The sequence below is a fragment of the Pogoniulus pusillus genome, chromosome 24 (assembly GCF_015220805.1).
Source record: "Pogoniulus pusillus isolate bPogPus1 chromosome 24, bPogPus1.pri, whole genome shotgun sequence".
Taxonomy (NCBI): domain Eukaryota; kingdom Metazoa; phylum Chordata; class Aves; order Piciformes; family Lybiidae; genus Pogoniulus; species Pogoniulus pusillus.
Window position 1 is genome coordinate 16,088,332 of NC_087287.1, and position 18,972 is coordinate 16,107,303.

The window sequence follows — 18,972 nt, forward strand, 5'->3', positions numbered from 1 at the left end:
GACTCTGTCTGGCCTTCTGATTCCTCTCACTTTGCACACAAAATCTCCAAACTCTGAAAACGTTTCCCAGTACCATACTGTCAGTTTGTGAAAGGAGACTCCATTTACATCTGGATTGACAGATACTGGCTTTTACCCCAATTTTGGATAGACAGCACAACCTGACACTTGGAGATAACAGGAGGGGTAAAGATTTGCGGGGAGAGAAACCTTGAGAGATTTACAGACACAAAAAGCTGTTAGTGCTGTAGTGGCACTACTGAAATAAAATGTTACCATGCAAGAATAAACAGATGTACTTTATGGGACACTGCATTTATGCCATAATAAAACTATATACTTCATAGGATACTGTGTTTGGAGGTGGGAGGAGAGGAGCACCGCTGAGGTGAATTTCCCATTGTGCTTTGGTTCATAGCCTAGAGCAATCTCCAAGTGCAGATGTGATTTCTTCCTGATCAGTCTAGCCTAGAGCTTCTGCCTTGTGCTCTTGCTGCCCATGGGCGGCCACGCTCCATGTGAACAACGTGGCAGCCACTCAAAGCAGTCTCCTGTCCCTAAAATGTGTCACTTAGAATCATAGAATCATAGAATCAACCAGGGTGGAAGAGACCTCCAAGATCACCCAGTCCAACCTATCACCCAGCCCTATCCAGTCAACTAGACCATGGCACTAAGTGCCTCATCCAGTCTTTTCTTGAAGACCCCCAGGGACGGTGCCTCCACCACCTCCCTGGGCAGCCCATTCTAATGGGAAATCACTCTCTCTGTGAAGAACTTCTTCCTAATATCCAGCCTATACCTACCCTGGCACAACTTGAGACTGTGTCCCCTTGTTCTATTGCTGGTTGCCTGGGAGAAGAGGCCACCCCCCACCTGGCTACAATGCCCCTTCAGGTAGTTGTTCACTCTTCAGATCTGCTCCTGTTGCAGCTTATTTCTTAAAGCTGTATATATGCCTTAGGTAGCAATTTGTTATGCAGACTGGTTATAAATACATGCACCGTAAAGACTGCAATGCTTTCACTACAGAATTAAAGCAGAATTTTAAGTTTAGACAAGACATACCTCACACAAAATCTCTTTAGAATATTCCCAGAGTTCCTATTGAAGGCAAAATATGTGCCATAGAATACAACATTACAATTTTTAGTCTTATAAAAGCATATCTATACTTGGAAAGAGCCCCTTGGGGATGTAGAAAATACTTTCAAGCATCTAAAAATTTACATCAACTCATCTGTCAGGAGAAAAGCACATCATAATTCTTTCACCAAAAATCTCATCTATTTTCTTTTAGGATAACACACATCCAGCTAGATGTCAAAGATAACCACATTTCTCTCATCCCACTTCATTACAAAGGCAAGTAAAAGAATAAATCTGTAACTCAGTTCATCAGCCTATTTTTGTTTCAATTCTTCATGCTTTACCTACTAGCAATTTTGTGTCCTTTTCAGCTGTCCCTGTCCCTTGTTATCAATGAGACAGGCTTGTACAAATCTAATTATTTCTTTGCCAGAAGTTTTCTTTTCCTGGATGCAGCTGTTACTGTTTGAAATCATGTTACTGTGAGTTCAGTGTACTTTGGGTACAGTAACACTGCTGTTGAAAAGGCAGTGACTGGTTTTCGTGGCCAGCTTCCAAGCCTGTGTTAGCCAAGTCATGTTCACACTACTGTGGTCAAAGATCTGTTGGTATTGGAAGCTTATAGGTGCAGTTAACAACAGAAAGTATTTTTTTCCCACCCAAGAATCCCTGAAATGGTCATTTAGGGTTGCTTTAGGCAACAGTTTAACTGTATCTTGCATGATTTAAATTTGGGGTTTAATCAGTTACTCTCTTTTTAACTGTTTCTGCTATTCATTCTACTGTAGTCTCACAAGTTCTGTAGCTACTCACCTGGGGAAAGGCAAACGTTTGAAATTGTCCCTTATGCTAAAAGAATAGTTACATAGCAATGCAATTATTGGAGTAAATCAAATTGAGGACATTACTCAACAACAATAATATTACCATGCACACTGAGAGAAACGTTTCTCTGTAGCATAGATTTTGATTTATTTAAAAGAAAACAACCTGAAATTGAGGGAATACTGAACTTTGTCAGTAGAGATTATGTCCCCACGGGGCCTTGCACTAATGGTTTGCTGCTTCTGCAGTAGTACTGCTATTAATTGTCTAATGCATTCCATATGATGATTCAACACATAATTTATCCTTCAAGAGCCATACTATTCTCAGTTCTGCTACTGCATTAAAGGAAAGAAAATGTCTTTCAAAAATCTCTTGTAACTTCCAAACATGATTGATGTCTGAACCAGTTTTTTTTTGCCTTTCACACCCCAGCTGCCTAAAGGCAGAGCCACCAAGGTTTGCTGTATCACAAATGCTCTGAAGTCACCAGGTTGCACTCGCATCGTCACAAACAGCTGCCCATATGACCTACACTTCTTTCTTTTAACTAAAATAACGTCTCACTCCTTCATATGTCCACACCAGAAGATTTCCTTTGGCCTGGTAGCACACTTTTCTCTTCTAACAAGAGAATTTAATACACTCACTTTTCTCTGTTAAAAGAAACTGCAGGGTAATGCAACCACAGGCATGTCAAAAGGTGCTCAGTAGGTTAGATGCAGCTATGGAAGGATATGTAAACTTGTAAAGAAAGAACATTTCTCAACTTTACTTTCTTAAAAGTACAGAGGAAGTGGAAGATAAATGCAGCATTCAGCCAATTAGGAGAAAATGTCTAACAAGTCTGCAAGAAAAATGAGCATTGGAAGGAATATCAGAAGTAGCAATAAATAATAAGCATCCTTATTCCTAGATAAGCCTCTGCTGACTCTTAGTCACAAGGTGAAGTTACACTTGCATGATTTATTTTTCAAATCATTAGGTAGAGCAGTGTTTATAAGCAATTTGTGTAATCAAATGTTAATGATATACAGCGGATAGATGATTAAAGGACTATGATATGAGCTCTTCTTATCACTTTGGAGAAAACAACAAAATTTAAAGTATGCCCATTACAGCTGCTAATTGCAGTTCAGTCTGTGTTTGGCCTTTCACAATGCCAGTTAGGTCCAAATATCTCTGTTCAAACATGTCTTTTTTCTTTTTAATTCTCAGCTGAGTAGTCTGAGGACATGATTAATTAAGCAACCAAATAATAATTTCTAATGTGCATTTTTATAAATCACCTTCTGAGACCAATATCAACTATTTATGGGCAGTGTATTGCATAGCAGGACAGGAAATCACATCAGCATTCTTAACGGGCCAGCAAAGGAGTTTCAGCCACTGAAAATAGGCAACTAATTTCAAAATTTACTCACCTAGATGTCACACAAAAGAAAGCTTTTGTGGTTGGGTAATGTTTTAAAAGAACTAAAGAGACAATTTATTTAATATGAAATATTTTAAGTGGATAGACACGAGGATGACTGCAAGATCCTATTGAAAGAAGTCAGGGAGTAGGTACTTTCAATGTGTATTAGTTTGTATACTATGAGGAGTTTGGTATAGTGCTTGTGAATAATTCCATCAACCCTTAATAAGATGCTCTGGGAAGACTAATTCGCAGAATTAACTTACAGAGGTTGTCAGGTCTCTGGTCTCAAGGGCTCTGAGCATTTCATTATTTTTTATCTAAAGCCTCTCTGTTATCAAAGCTGAAAGGTGCATTGATTTGAATCTTCCTGTCTCCATGCCGATTAATACAGATTTAGCAGAGAACAGCATTTGGCACTGCCATTGAGATTCTGCACAGCAAATGCCTGGCTCCAGAGGAAAACAGAGAGGATTTCTGTTAGGGGTTGGTGCAGAGGTGCCTCCAGGTGCTGGCAGCAGGTTAATGGGCTCTGCAGCACATCCTCTGGCTGGCACAGAGCATCCCTGGATAATGGCTGTGCAAACAAGGGGGGGCTCATTTCATACTGACACAGCTAAGTAGACCATATTTTGGTTATGTGGGTTTCCTAAATGGTTAAACAAACACTGTTGGTACTGAACAAAGTTTTGTACTTTTTGGCCCTACAAAAGGTGCAGCATTTTCTATTAGAAAGTGAAAGCATTTCTGGAGGAAGGTCATCTAAGGTGAAACTATAGCTTAAATGTGCTTGAGGTGGTTTTATTTGGTGCATTCAAGCAGCAGCTGATGCAAGACTTGAAGCAAAGGTGCTGGTGTAAGGTTGGTGGGGACTCTGAACACACATTAGCAGGTAACCCAGTCTGGAGGCTGCACAACTACACCGACTCTGCTCTTTTTGTTCTGCCTGCCTTAGCTGGCTCAGAACAGAAACATGTTTCTTCAGTTGAATTCAGCTTAAGCTAGAAGAATATGATATGTGACAGTGAAGAGCTAGGTTGCTGGTTTGAATTATCCATTCAGAGGCATGCATTACCATTCAAATCTTGTCAGGAGGACAGGAGAACTAAACCTAGACTTTTCAAGGACCTGAAGCATTTTCTCCCTGTTGGGGGATATCTTTTATTTACCTAGCCTTACAGATGTGTGTCTAAAGGGTTATACTGGAAGATCAGTCCCTCACTCATTAAACAGGCAAGCAGCAACTAACTTACGAAAGTAAATATGGTTTTGACTGTTGCCTAACAGAAGTCCCCTCACCCTTGGGAAAACGTAGTGAGATTTGAAAATGCTGAAGTTAGGCTATACTTTTATGGATACAGCAATGCTATTAATAACTACTTAAGTATGTAAACACTTCAGGCACTGCAAGTTTGAGAATTAGGTGTTTACAGCAAATGGTTGCCCACATGCCTTCTAATGTCCTTTTGTAACTCAGCCTCTCTGTGAAGTTCATGAAAGTTGCACCATTGAGAAGGTCGAGTGGCTCAGCAACACATGTTTACATGACTAACGTTTATGGTTCAGCTCTCTGGCATCTGATGGAACTGATTAGATAATATTGGTAACATTAATGTAGTCACAAATCGTTATTAAAGCTGTTTTCACTGCTGAAGACCTCTTTCATGTATGCAACTGTGTACATAACCTTGGGTGCTTTCACACAAGGATATTTATCAGTGAGACAGCACCACATTAAGGCTGTTTCAGTAGTAACAAGTAGATTATCAGGCACAATAAATTTAGGTCTTTAACTATGAAGCATAAGATGAGGAGAGGGAGTTAGTTTATTACTTTTCAGAAGACAGTAAAGAGTTCCATCTCTGACTTAAGTGGTTCTCCATCTAACAACATCAGTAATCATTCAATGATCTAAATATGGTGGCTACTTTAAGGAAGAGAAGTACTGTGGGCACAAGAAGAGCAGAAGATTACAGTGAAGTTAAAAAAGGCAACAAGTAAAAAATGTTAGGGAAAAAAAAAAGTAAAATGAGAAGCAAACAAGGAACCCCCTCCCAATAGATTAAATTCCCTACTCATCTGTTATAAAGAATGATATTCACATGACAATGCCATTCTCTGATAGTGAGGAATCACAGGACACAGTGACTGTGAAAAGTCAGACAGATTTAAACGTAAGTGCCCTGACAATACTATGTGGCTGTATTTCACCACATTAAAGACAATCCAGCTCATACCAAGGTGTGGAATTGACGGCTTTTGTGCCAAACAACTGCCTCACCCTCATACTTCCCCAAAGGGTCCTATTTTTCTACCTGCAACTGACTCCAGCTCACATTATAGAGTGGGACTAATTGATCAGGATTTATGCTTATTTTCTTCCGGTAGATTACCCTGAAAATCTGTTGTTTAGATGTAAGTGCATGATGGATGAAAAAATATGTCACAATAGAAATGTCTGGATTTGAAATAAAGGTATAATGAGTACAACTCCCCAAAAATGAAAGTCAGGACTTTCAAAGGTATTAGCTCCTGTGGGTTTTGATACAAACTATTTTTAAGTGTCTTGCCTTTATCCCCAAATTCTTCTGTCATGGCTTAATTATTATACAGGTGTTGGATATACAGATCTGGATACCAGTTGCACTATCTGTATTTGCTGTATTTTACCTTCCACACTGTCAAAGTCTAATGATTTGCAACCGAGAATGAAAGTAAAACTTGAGTCTGCCTAAAACGCAGCTGAGAGGAAGGGAGCAATGAGCTGTGCTCTTGTTAACACAAGTGAGATAAGAAAATCTGGTTTCATTTGACAGCATGCTACACACTGATAGTGTTACACCCAGTATGCATTCCCTGCAAGTACTTTAAAGGCAGAATTTCAGACGTACACCTTGGTAATACAAACATGAGCAACAGCAAAATGCATTACTTGGGCTGGTACTCCTCATGTTACCAGTGCTGTGCTCTCAGCTGGGCAATCGTAAAACTGTCTCATGCATGCAACAACTCAGAGGAGTTTTGTGCATCCGGATGCCTCAGACAAGACAGCGAATGGAGAATAAAGGAGGAGAGTGACAGGAAAAAAAAACCCAACAACAAAATACAGTGACAAAGAGCATGCAGGGTGTGAAGAGAGGAATGAAGAAAACCAGACAGTGAAGCAGCAGGATATGGTTTCCATGACGTTATACTGTACTGGAAGATGACAGTATGTTAAATGTATATTAGCCTTAGTTGTGATTAACAAGAAGCATTTAAGAATTAGTGTCACTGCTTAGGGCTGGCAACTTGTCTCAGCCCTTACTGTAAGTTCTTAGATCTGAATTCAAGTCTGAAAGCCAAAGAATTCTCCCTTGGGTGGCACTTTGTTTCCACTGGATCAGCATTGAGAAGTCTCTATTGACTTCTACCTAAGCAGAAGAAAAGATCCCAGTTACAGTTCCCTTCTTATGTCTGGTGTCATGAACCAAAGGCTTTCAACATCACTGTCAGATTTAGACACAGACTTCATGCCCTCGGTCTAGACAGAACTTGAAACATTACTTAATGAGGTAGGACTGGCCTCAGGAGTCACAGCCTCATTGACCACCATTGACAGCATAGAAGAAAAGTCATTTAACTCTATGATGAATCTGTGAGACGTGCCCAGCCAGGACCATCCTCTCACACATTATTGTGGATGGCCAGAGTGGAAAAGGGAGTGCTCATCAACTGCTCAAGATGTGGGCAAGAGTTAGTGGCTTGCCTTGCTACAGCCTCTGTGAGGAGGAGAGATGCTGCAGTCCCCTTGGCTGTTTTGGAAAGAGGAGAAGGCCCTGGCAGCCCCAGGGGAGGCACAGGGCAGAACACAGTGCCTGTCCTGGCTGGCTGGGGATTACCCTGCACGGGCAGTGGGGCAGGTGCCCAGGGCTCTGCTGAACCTCGGTGCATACTCCTCTCTGCTTTCTTTTCTGTCGGGTTTCCCCTGAAGGGGTTTGCCTGAGCTAGTGCCTCTGAGGAAGGCATGGGTAAATGCCCAACACACAAGGTTCCTCTCCATAACAGTGTCTGGCTGTGGCTCTGTGCATTTCAGCCCCTGAGCTGTGGGACATACACACTTGGTGCAGCAGCCTGGTGTCCCTGTTGCCTCAACAACACATGCAAACATTAATTCTCTACAGCCCTCTCCCAGGTTTTGGCAGGCAATTGGTCTCCTCTTCTCTCTTGAATTATAATCACTGTTACTTGGTAGTGTAACTTGGATAGGGCCCAAGGACCATCCATAACAGCAAATGGGAAATTAACACCAGAAGTCAATGGCCAATGAAAATTTTGCCTTCTTTTGAAGCTTAGATCACATTTTTCAATGGAAACATAAAGAAGAATATTAGGGCAAAGTATTATAAGAAATTATAATACTTAGAATTCTTATAATACTTACTAATAATATATTTCTAATACCAATTCCTATAATGATTCTAACACTACATGTAAAATGAGGGGACAGGCATTTAGAGGAACCCTTGTGCAGCATGTGAAAGCACAGGTACCACTGAAAGGTGAGAACAGGTAAGAATTGACTGGAGTAACTTGTGGAGGATGCTGCAAAGGCATTTGCAGACAAGTTTGTGAAAAAATATGCCTGGAAAATGTCTGAAGTTGTTCACTCTCAACTTTTTGGTGAAGTTTCTCAGTACTGTATGAAATGAGCTATTATGACCAGGGGCAACCTACTTTACCTTTGATTTTTGTTATGTGACATGTTTGGTGTATTTGACAAATGATGGCTTGAGACTCTGGAGCAAGAGAGCCTCTCACCATCCTTCTATGAACAAAGCACAAGCCTGCTCTCCTGTCGATGCCATGCCTTCCAAGCACTCTGTTCCTAGCAGTATTGTTCACTTCGATACAGAAACATCGTACAGAAATGTTGTGTTAGGAAAGTAAATGAAATTGGAAGGAAAAAATAAATGGCTTGTTTCAGTCAGAAACCTCACTGTAGCAGATGGAGAAGTGGACAAAAGTTTCCATTTAGAAGTGTTAATTTGTAGTAAATAGAAAGAAGGCAGCAAGGAAAAAAAAAAAGGCAGTCCACAAGTACTACACGCCAAAGGCTACCAAACCCAAATACTGAACATTTCTGAGGAGTAAGACCATAACTAAAGAATGCCACTACTGTCACCTTGACTGACCACTTGCATAATATCAGCCAAAAAAAGCCTAGCCCACAATTCCTGTGCAGAGCCTACAACTCTGTCTCAGGGTTAAAATCTATTTCAGTGCTGGAAAATCCTTCAGCTGCTCTGAAGGTTAGTCACACTCTTAAAGTCTTTTCCCGTTCCTTCAGGGAGAATTTCCTTGTCACCAATTTCCTTAGCTTCCATACTACAAGGGATTTCATAGTGCTGGGTTTTTTTCCCCCCTAGATTAAAGAAGGATCAGCTATCAGAAATCTTTTCACTATTTAAGCTGTGCTCACCTTCTAACCTTTTTTTTTTCAGGGTTGGGGGGAGAAGGGATAAACCAAATAACTTAAATTCTAAGCTGCTTAAGAGTTTCTAAGCCTCTTACGGTAGGGGATGTTTTCTGAAAACTAAACTCTTTTGCTGCTTTTTCTTTACTAACTTCCACATTTTCATATACTTTCTGAAACACAGAAAACAAAATTAGGCACAGTGTTCCACTCACTGCTTCCCATATATATTACAGAGGAAACAAGACTTGCAGTAGAATAATTGCCCTTCTTCTCCAAGGGCTTCATTTAACTCCCTGTAAGTGGGGTGACCCTTTAGAGTAGGTTCTCATCTTTAGTCATTTCTTGTAAGTCTCACCTATTTGGGCTTGTATTATCTGTATGAACTTTGGGCCAAGCAGAGGTAAGTTATGCAGCCTTTTATCCTCTTTTCTGCTGAGTGCCACTGACTCCAGAGTTAGGATCCTAAGAAGCTAGTTTGCTGTCTTGCTTGGTAAAACAAGCATGGCTATACTGCTATCAGGATGGAGATGGTATCATAGAGTGTTTCAGACAGTAATTTTAAGGAATTAGTCATTTAAGAGGTGTTTTTGGTGGTGGGTTGAAGATCTGCTGGACCAACAGTTCACTGCTGCCACAGTGTGACACAGGATGTTTAAAAAAATACATGTAAAATAGTACAACATATGTTTGAGCAAGCACTAAAGAAACATCATTGTTCAATGAGGGCAGAAACTCCACAGGACAACACTTCTGACATAATACTGAACCAAAGCATACCAAAAAATGAAGAGATGCCAAAGGGAAGAAAGAGAGAAGCAGCTGCTGGCAAAAGCCCAAACTCATCTATCAAAATATTTTCAGATTATTTCTTCAAAGAGGGAGTGATTATAATGCACAATGAGTTTACAGTGGCCCATTAACCAATACTCAACACAAGGCTGTTCCCTACTTACTTACACATTTAGAGGTTGCCAGGCAGGCCACTGTGCTTTTGCCTTGATGACTGTTAAAACCTCATCGCTCTGTGAAAAGAGACAAACAAGAAAGTGATTTGGACAATTTCACAATGAGAGTAATATGAATTACAGCAAAAACAAACAAACAAACAAAAAACACATTAAGAAGCACTAAATCAAACTGTGCCTCCAAATTCTGACTGTGAGAAATGTACTTCGTCCTTTTTTGTTATCTGGGCACCTCGTGTCCTCGGCTGCACAAACAGCCTCTGTGAATGCAGGAGGCAAAAGCAGCAAGCAAAGGCAGTCAGACCTTGGTCAGAGTCTCTTTCTCTTCCGCAGGAATTGAAGTGAGCTTGAAAAATGAACAACAGTGCACAGACCGTGTTATTTTTGCACCATGAGCCGATAAAAAAGCTGATAGAAAAGCTGTTTAGCCTGGAGAAGAGGAGGCTCAGGGGTGATCTTATTACTGTCTACAACTACCTGAAGGGGCATTGTAGCCAGGTGGGGGGTGGCCTCTTCTCCCAGGCAACCAGCAATAGAACAAGGGGACACAGTCTCCAGTTGTGCCAGGGTAGGAATAGGCTGGATATTAGGAGGAAGTTCTTCACAGAGAGAGTGATTTCCCATTGGAATGGGCTGCCCAGGGAGGTGGTGGAGGCACCGTCCCTGGGGGTCTTCAAGAAAAGACTGGATGAGGCACTTAGTGCCATGGTCTACTTGATTGGTTAGGGCTGGGTGCTAGGTTGGACTGGATGATCTTGGAGGTCTCTTCCAACCTGGTTGATTCTATGATTCTATGATTCTTTCAGAGTAGTGCAGAGTGATGACAGGTATAAATAAGACCTTTGCATTGGTGAAATACTCCAAAATACTATAACCAAAGTGACTTTGTTCTGATGGCAGTATCACAACAAGAAAATTGTGCTGTATCCTGTAGTCCACGTATAGTAGCTCATGGTAAAAAGGGTATCTTTGCTGTTGAGTTTGTGACTCTGTGACTATACTTGTGGCCAGAGGAATTTACCAGGCTTAAGAAAAAAAGGACAGAAAAGTTCCCTTAATATGTTAAAGATCTACAAGCAGAAAAATCCTACAGGCTGTTGCTCTAGGCAATCTAACACCCTGTGAGTATGTATGAGGTACTATTTATTATCTCTATATGTTGTTAGGAGGAAGTTCTTCCCAGAGAGAGTGATTTCCCATTGGAATGGGCTGCCCAGGGAGGTGGTGGAGTCGCTGTCCCTGGTGGTGTTGAAGAAAACACTGGATAAGGCATTTAGTGTCGTGATCTAGATGACTGGATAGGGCTGGGTGATAGGTTGGACTGGATGATCTTGGAGGTCTCTTCCAACCTGGCTGATTCTATTCTATTGTTTGTGTAAGGAATCCATGATACACTGTCATCTCCTCCAAGTAAAGCTACTCATAGCACTTGCTCTTTGCTCTCCATTGGCACACGAGGAAGTTAGAGGGTGAAATACAGCAGCCACTTGTGGAAAGACTATTTCCTAAAGTAAGTCTGTAGGAATTCCTTCATCAACAGTTTTTAACTTTCTATTGGTACAGTAAACCCAGGACAAAGGCAGGAGACTGTTAACAAGGCTCTGATGCCCAAAAGACATCAATCACATGTTTTAGAAGCGTTTTCCTCATCTCCCTTAGGAATCCACCCCAGTAATTTGCCTAGAGGAACACAGAGGTCATGACTCACTGGCATGATTTCTACTGTCTTTTAAAAATATTTCCCAATTAGACTGAGAGCCCACCACATACATTACCAGTAATTGGCACTTCCAGCAGCGCTGACCTTTCAGTTTAGTGATAATGGTACCGTTTCCTGCTTGATAGCAATGGTCCTGCCACCCCGGACTAGCACCCCTCTTTAAAGAAAACAATTGTCACCATTTTCCTCTAGCCTCTCACTATTTTCTCTTTTCATCAAAGCAAGGTAATTAGGGCACTGTTAGGCCTTCTCTCTAACACCCCAGGCTTTCAGTCTCATGAATGCACACGTGCCAGGAGCTCTCCTTCAACTCCAGCAGATGGATTAACCATTTCTTGAAAATCCTTTTTAGAAATAGATGCTTGGCCAGATCCTGTACTACATTAAACAGCTTGAGCTAAGACAGCTTAAAGCTTGCTCCAGAAAGGCAGTGGAGCCAAAGCAGTTTCTAGATTGACTTAATTTATTTTTTTTAAATGATGGTCTAAATTAAACCACATAAAAATAGCAAACTATTGGCTTTTTCTCCACATCCACTTTTCCACATTAGTGTTTCAAGCCAGAGGTGGGTGGCTGACTCAGTAGTGGTTCCCTATGAAAGTACTGTCCTCCAAAAAGTCCCAATAGCATTGATCACATTATCTTACCACATGCTGACATTCTGAAGTTGGCCAAAATTAATCATTGACTTTGCAATGTACAAATGAAAGCACACACAGAATAAAGTCATTACATGGCAACAAATAGAACCCGTGACAGTAAACCACTGCTAAATTAGATCGTTCCGCTGCGCGCTACAAAAGATGAAAAACATTGCTTCATCTTCAAGAACAGAAAGTGGGACATAGCTCAAAGAAGCCCAGTTGAAGATAGAGTTTGATTTGAAGCCTTTCCTAGCCAAGGGGACTTAAACCAACTTGTTTAAAGGGTAATGTCCATTAAAATGTAGTGAAAGCTTTCAGCAAAAGTTTAAAGCATCATATGAAGACCTTTAGAATGAAAGAGATGTTGGGAGGATCTGGAAAGCCATGTGAACTATTTCACATGCTCCAGCTGCTTTTTGGTATCTGCTGCAATTAGTATCCTTTCTGTACTGAAATTTATTTTGATGAGTAGTTTTTATTACTCTTTTCATTTCACGTGTGCCAAAAAAGCATTAGAAAACTTTACAGTTTGGATCACTTAGCACTTGGTAATAATGATTTGATCCGGTTCAGCTAAACAAATGACAGTCTATTATCCGACAGCAGAATCAAGAGTCAGATTCAGTGAACTGTGGGAATGAAAAACACCTGTTTTGAGCCAGAACTTAATTTCACCCATTTCACACTGCCTCTGCTTGGCATTCATTCGATTGCTTTGTAACAGAGAACACTTAGTTCCTTCCACAACACTCATCCTCATAATAACTGAATGCCTCCCTATGCACAGTGGACTCATTTTGACAAGATTCTTAGAAAGCAGAAAAAAGCAATATTATCCTCAATTCATGGGTGATGAATTGAAAGTCTTCTGGAAACAAAACTACCTCTCTGAGTTTTAGGACAGAGTCTTCCCTGCAGGATCATCATTTTCCTCAAGAAAACGACGTGTTATTGAAGAAAAAAAAGATAAAGTGAGAATGGAAAGGTATGATGCAGAGCATGTCTTCTGTGGGGAATCAAATACTATGAAAATGAGAATGATATAGTGCTCTGAAGGCATTAGCTGGGTGCTCTTACAAGCCAATCAATCTTCTATGGTTAGTATAAATAGACCTCATTCCACCTCTGCCCTATACAGTCACATAGAATTCACTTTAAGATGTGAAAAGTATCTGTTTAGCATCCTTAAGACTTCTGCAGTTCATGAAAGTAGTTTCAAGCTAATAGAAGTCTTCAAAACCTCTGATTTTGGCTCCTTACTGCTACATACACTGTACAGTTAGATGTCTTGTTTGGAGGAAACATTTCAGAGATTATACAAACATCTGCTTGCATGTTCTGAGCAGCTAGGTAGTCTGCAAGGAAGCCTGAAGACTCAGCAACGAAGAGACAATGATGCTATAGCTACTCTTCTTGTGGGCTCAGGTATCTCACTCCCTGCTAAAAGGGTATGCTTATTTAGGACTCCCAGCATCAAGATCCCTCCTGAAAGCAGACACCTTTTAAACTAGGAATGGTGCTAGTGCTTGATATAATGCTCTACTAGTGTTTATACCTTCAGATGCCTTCTATTTATGTTTGCAACTCTTTTGCCACCATGCCCACAGCAAGCCTATCTAGATGACATTGCTATCAAGTACTGATGAAACTACCACAGCCTGAAAAAAAGGCTTCAGTTTTAAAGCCAAAGTGCAAGAGTCACGGCCAGGCGACTTCCTGGAGAAGGAAGACTTCTGAGCTCTGGACTATGTTTTTTTTTTAAATCTAATATCCACCATTTGCTGCGTAGTAACTGTGTGTGTGATGTGTAGTGCACTGTGGATGGCTGTGTTTATTAACTTCATAAGCAACTGCTCTGCTTAGAGTCCACCCAGGCTTCTGAGGATTTCCTGTTCATGTGGAACATGTCAGAAGTTTCCCATAGCTATTGGTAATGGTCATTAGAACATCTTACTTTCAAGGCTACTATAGTGAGCTGGTAATACATCATGCAACTTCATCTGTTTTCCTGCAGGTGCATGCAGGGAGGTGGCTGAAGTGGCCCTGAGCCTCAGTGCTGAGATGCAGTTGTTTTTAACACAGATATTTTTAAATAGAAGAACGTGCAGAGGTTGTTTTTCAGCAGTTCATTAAAAGAACATTTTGGAAAAGGTTAAGCTTTTAGTCACAAATTACTTCCTTTGGAAGGAAAAGCAAAAAGCACCCATAATTAAAGACAAAGACTTATTTCTACCATTTGATGACAACTAAATCCTATTTAACTTTATGATTGACTCAGATTCAGGTAGCTTATACTTACAACTAGTAGCACAGACTTGAGGTTACTTTAAGCAACAGCAAAAAACATTTCAGTCAGTGGAATTATACCAGGATTGTGTTTGCCTATTTTGTTTTGACTTCTCTATGTTTATGATAGAGATTTTGTGGCAGCTGCACAACCCACGTATATTACAAGATAAATAAACATGCCTGAATGGAATTGATTATTTGATCACAGTACATGCAAATTCAATACTTCCCTTTACAAATAGCTGTTTCTTTAATTAAAAAGCCTTTATTTCTGCTCTTCAAAAATAGGTAATGACATTTCAGGGAACATAAAGTCTGGTATTTTCAGTTCACTAAATTTGAAGGTTTGGGGGAATTCCCAGGCTTTTAATAATATCTACTCAATTACAAAAGCATAATTTGCATTAAAAAATACTGTTGAGGTGTAACTGAAGAAAAATGGAAGCAGAGATGAGCATCTAAATCCAACCAGAACAGGCTCCATTTCAGAAGGGATCAAAGAACCCAGGACTTCAGACAGTCCCAGTTTAACCATTCAGGCTTTCCTGAATTGGATACTTAGCAATTTTCTATTTACTTTCACAAAGAAAAAACTCTATTAAACAATCAGGATGAGAAGTTTCCAAAACTGTGGATTTTGTCCACGTTTTCCAGCCAATATGGAAAGAAGTGTTAAAGCTGCAGCTTCAGGATGGTGACTGCACAGATGCTAGCTGACATGGCTTGTTTACAAAAAGCTTTTAAAAGCAAATTGTAATCCCTGGGTTTGTTTCAAATTACGAGGATGGGATGCAAAAATGTTCATTGTTACTCTTGGTATATCTCCCAAAAGCACTGATTCACTTCACATTAACAACTTGCTGCATTATCTGTCCCACAGGGTTTTCATTCAATGAAGTGGTTGTTTCGGGAGGGGAATGTAGGCTGAAATTAACAACAGAACTGTTGCTAGTGGCAACCCTGAAAATGGTATACTTTATTTCCATTAAGGTGCAGTTACATAATCTAGGGTGTCCCAGTAAAGCAGTAATTCATTTTTGCATAGTATAGCGCTTAGCAATCTGTGTTAATGAGCCCTAGGTATGGTCTGAGTATTGGAGCTCTCATTTTCTGTGGCTGAGCAGATTCTGTGGGCAGAGTCTCCCTTGTGAATCCACTTCTTGATTGCACATTGATTTTCTACTGCACGTTTTGCTTAATTCTGTATAGAATGCTTTGCTGTCTTTAGGACTACAGAAACATTTGGGATCCTAAACTAGTCTGCCAAAACAAAGGAGAGACCTTTTTATTACTCTTAGGAATGCCTATTTTTTAAAGTGGGGGATTAAACTAGACTTTGAAGCTGAGCATAACGTGTCAACTCCAACTCTCTGCTTAATAAGTTGATCCAATACAGACCAGTTTGTTATCCTTCTACCTTAACTTCCCCAATTTCATCAGTCTTTTAGACTAAGCTAGCCTTTAAGCCTGTATCTAAGTGCTATAAAGCTACTGTTATTTTAGACTCACAAATTATTTGGAAACGATAAGCATACCAGAAAAGAAACAAGGGAAGAGAAACAAGAAAACCAACAGCAACAAAAACACACCAGTCCAACAGATCAAGGCATTCTGTGCACAATAAAGCAGAAGTCTGCAACTGAATAGCAACCTGCAAGACATAAAACTGTATTCACTGGAGATAGTGATAAAAGTGTTTTAAAACACCAGGTTCACTCATCAGGTTCATATCTAGGTAGCTACAGCATTTTTTGCTCAGATCACCTCAAACAGTTTCAAAACAAACAGGGATGAAAGCATTGAGACAGATTCTAGCACTTGCTATGAATAAGTGAGTTTCAACTGCTTAACTGTCAGCAGGAAACCTCAGGAAAACGCTGGGTCTGCTCTGAGAAACAGCCTAGAGAGTGGTGAGAGAGAACAACTCTGTCCTCTGGTAAATGCTGCTATCATGATGATACATCCTCTTGCTTCCATGTAGAGGCTTGGACAGAGGGAAATTCAGATAATAGCAAGTCATTTTAAGACTAGCAAATGAGCTCAGAGGGTGAGATTTCCTGACCCTTGATAGCATGTTGACAAATCAAAGTTGCAGGTTTTTTTTTCCATTCAGAATGTACAATATAAATATTCTAAATATACTTAACTGCAGCACAGAGGCAATCTCACAACAGCCTAACTTCCTTTCGGTAAAGATGCTGTGTGTCTAAGCTACCCTTTACCATTCCTTATGAAAAAAAACAAAAACAAACCCCCACCAAAACACCCATCCAAGAATGTAGCCTTCAGACAAAGTAAGGAATTGAGGGTCCTATAGTGAGTTGCATTTTCTGTAACCTGGGAAGCAGTATCCTTTTAGAGAAATCAGTTTCACATCTCTTTTGCTTCCAGCCATCACCATGACAAACAGATTGCTGGGACCATTCTTCTGGCACTGTGTGTCTCATGGTTTATGCTTTGACATTAACCTGTCTCAGAATTTAATGACTAAAACACACTTGTCTCAGGTTGTGAATAAAGTCCTCTCAATCTCTGACTGGACTTTGTAGGGCTGGGTTTTAAGATGGAATGCAGAAATGCCAGCAATTTCTCCAAGGACTGGAGATGTTGCCATTTTTTCCATCAGGGGTTGCCTTTATCACCTCATTTCCTTCTAAGTTACTTGTCTTTGAAAAACAACTCAGTCTACACTGTATGACTCAAAGGACTATCTACGTAGTCCTCAGTGGCTCCAGTCTGATATCCCTGATTCTGTTTGTGTGCTTTCATTTTACCACATTTTCATTTCCACACTCCTTCAACAGGACAAACAGACAAAGAGAGAAACTGCTTCATTACCCATCCCGTGGGCAGGATTAGCTGCTAGGGGAGTGGGTAGCCTTTGGTTTTTATTTAGACAAGGAACAATTCTGTCCTGTTCCCCAGTGTGGATTTCTATACATTCAGAAAGGTCTTTTTTAAGCAGATGTTACATGGAGGCTGACCCAAAGAAGTTTCCTTGCTACTCAGAGAAGTCAGGGGCCTGGGCTAGGTGACATTGCCTCCCATCTCTCTAATGGTTCACTTTGTCTCTCCAGCTGTCTCTAGACAGATGGAAAATGGTATCACTATTTATTTAGCATTTTAGCACTAACTGTTCCCTCTGAACAGTGTGGGAGGTCGGAGGAAGGTTAACTCCCTACCTGGTGCCCACACTACTTGTTGCTTAAAGAGCTTCAGGTATCTTTAGATCAGTTAATCTCTCTATACTTTACATGTGCCACCGAGCAGAATTAATATTAGGAGAGGAATTACATAAGACTTACAGCTTTCAAAACAGCAAGAGCTGCTATTAGGGTGACATTTGCAACTGATGTAATTAACATACTAGGGAAGCGCTATTAATTCCACTGCACAAAACAGTGTTTTGGTTTCCAGTTGCTTACTTAGAACAGTAAAAAACAGAGAAGAGAAATAAGAGTTAAAGCCTGTAGCCACAATCATGTCATCCCATAGTAATCAAACCTAAATGAGTGGTGGTGTCTCTGTAATCAGCCAGGCATTTGTGCTAAGGAATACCTCTGGGTCCTCTGGAAAATGCCTAGGGCATCAAGTTGCTGAGTGCAGCATTCATGTAGTTATTTTATGATCAGAATAGTTCCAAATTCTCCCAAAGTCCAAAGTCTCCCTCTCTGGAGATAGTCAAAACCCATCTGTACATGTTCTTGTGTGATCTGTTATAGGTGATCCTGCTCTGGCAGGGCAGATAGGAATGGATGAGCTTTCAAGGTCCCTTCCAGTCCCTAATTGTCTGTGATTCTCTGAAATTAAGGAACGTAAACAGAGGCTTGCACTCTAAAAGTAGGTATTCACCATACTGCACTGCACTCACATGCTGCAATATTAACTAAGAAAGTAATGAGAAACAATCGCTGCAGCGAGGTCAGAATAAATCTAAGTAGATTCATCCAAGCTGTAAAAACCACTAACTGGTAGGGACACACCTTAAACCTCTGTACTTAAATACACTGCTAAAATTGCTTACTGTGACATACATTCTTTGTTATTTCTCATGCCTGACTTGAAGTTTTATGTACACTGACCTGTTTATAGGCTTCTCTCTAAAGTAATATCTAAATGTTAGAGGTCAGCTGTTATGCTATCATGAAATGACACAATGTATTTGGATGCCATGAAACAGGCATTTGAACATTCCATGACATGGAGACAAACAAAAGCACACTTCTTATTCTAGCAGTAAAGCAAATATTTCTGTTGTGATGATCTCATTTGTATTCATTTAAACATCTATTAAACTCCTTCTTCTCTAGCAACTGCATAATCAGAATTGTACAATATCAGAATTGTTCTCAGTTCTTGTAAATCAGAGATGCTGTGTACAGATCTTGGATTTTCTCTCCTTTGAGTCCACCCTTGTTATCAGACCCCAGCTGAACACAAACATCATTCCCTTCTTTATTAGCGCAAAAGTAGCAGACCAGACTGGTCCCCACTTAAATCCTAATTCCAAGTGTTAGGACACTAAATAAAATCATTTACTATCTCTCTTAAGATTAAGTTGTTTT

The 18,972-nt window shown here is 40.3% G+C and overlaps 1 protein-coding gene and 1 long non-coding RNA gene across 3 annotated transcripts in view; one reads left to right on the forward strand and one right to left on the reverse strand.

Moving 5' to 3' along the window:
• Positions 1–1,398, forward strand: part of LOC135186231 (uncharacterized) — a 240,152-nt gene extending 238,754 nt beyond the window's left edge. The window contains exon 4 of the long non-coding RNA XR_010306775.1: positions 1,301–1,398. This is a non-coding gene — a long non-coding RNA (uncharacterized LOC135186231). The remainder of the gene's footprint in view (positions 1–1,300) is intronic.
• Positions 1–18,972, reverse strand: part of SPON1 (spondin 1) — a 346,266-nt gene that overhangs the window by 18,996 nt on the left and 308,298 nt on the right. For both annotated transcript variants that reach the window (XM_064163805.1, XM_064163804.1), the window contains one exon: positions 9,747–9,811. In XM_064163805.1, coding sequence (XP_064019875.1) covers positions 9,747–9,811 — 65 coding nt within the window. The remainder of the gene's footprint in view (positions 1–9,746; positions 9,812–18,972) is intronic.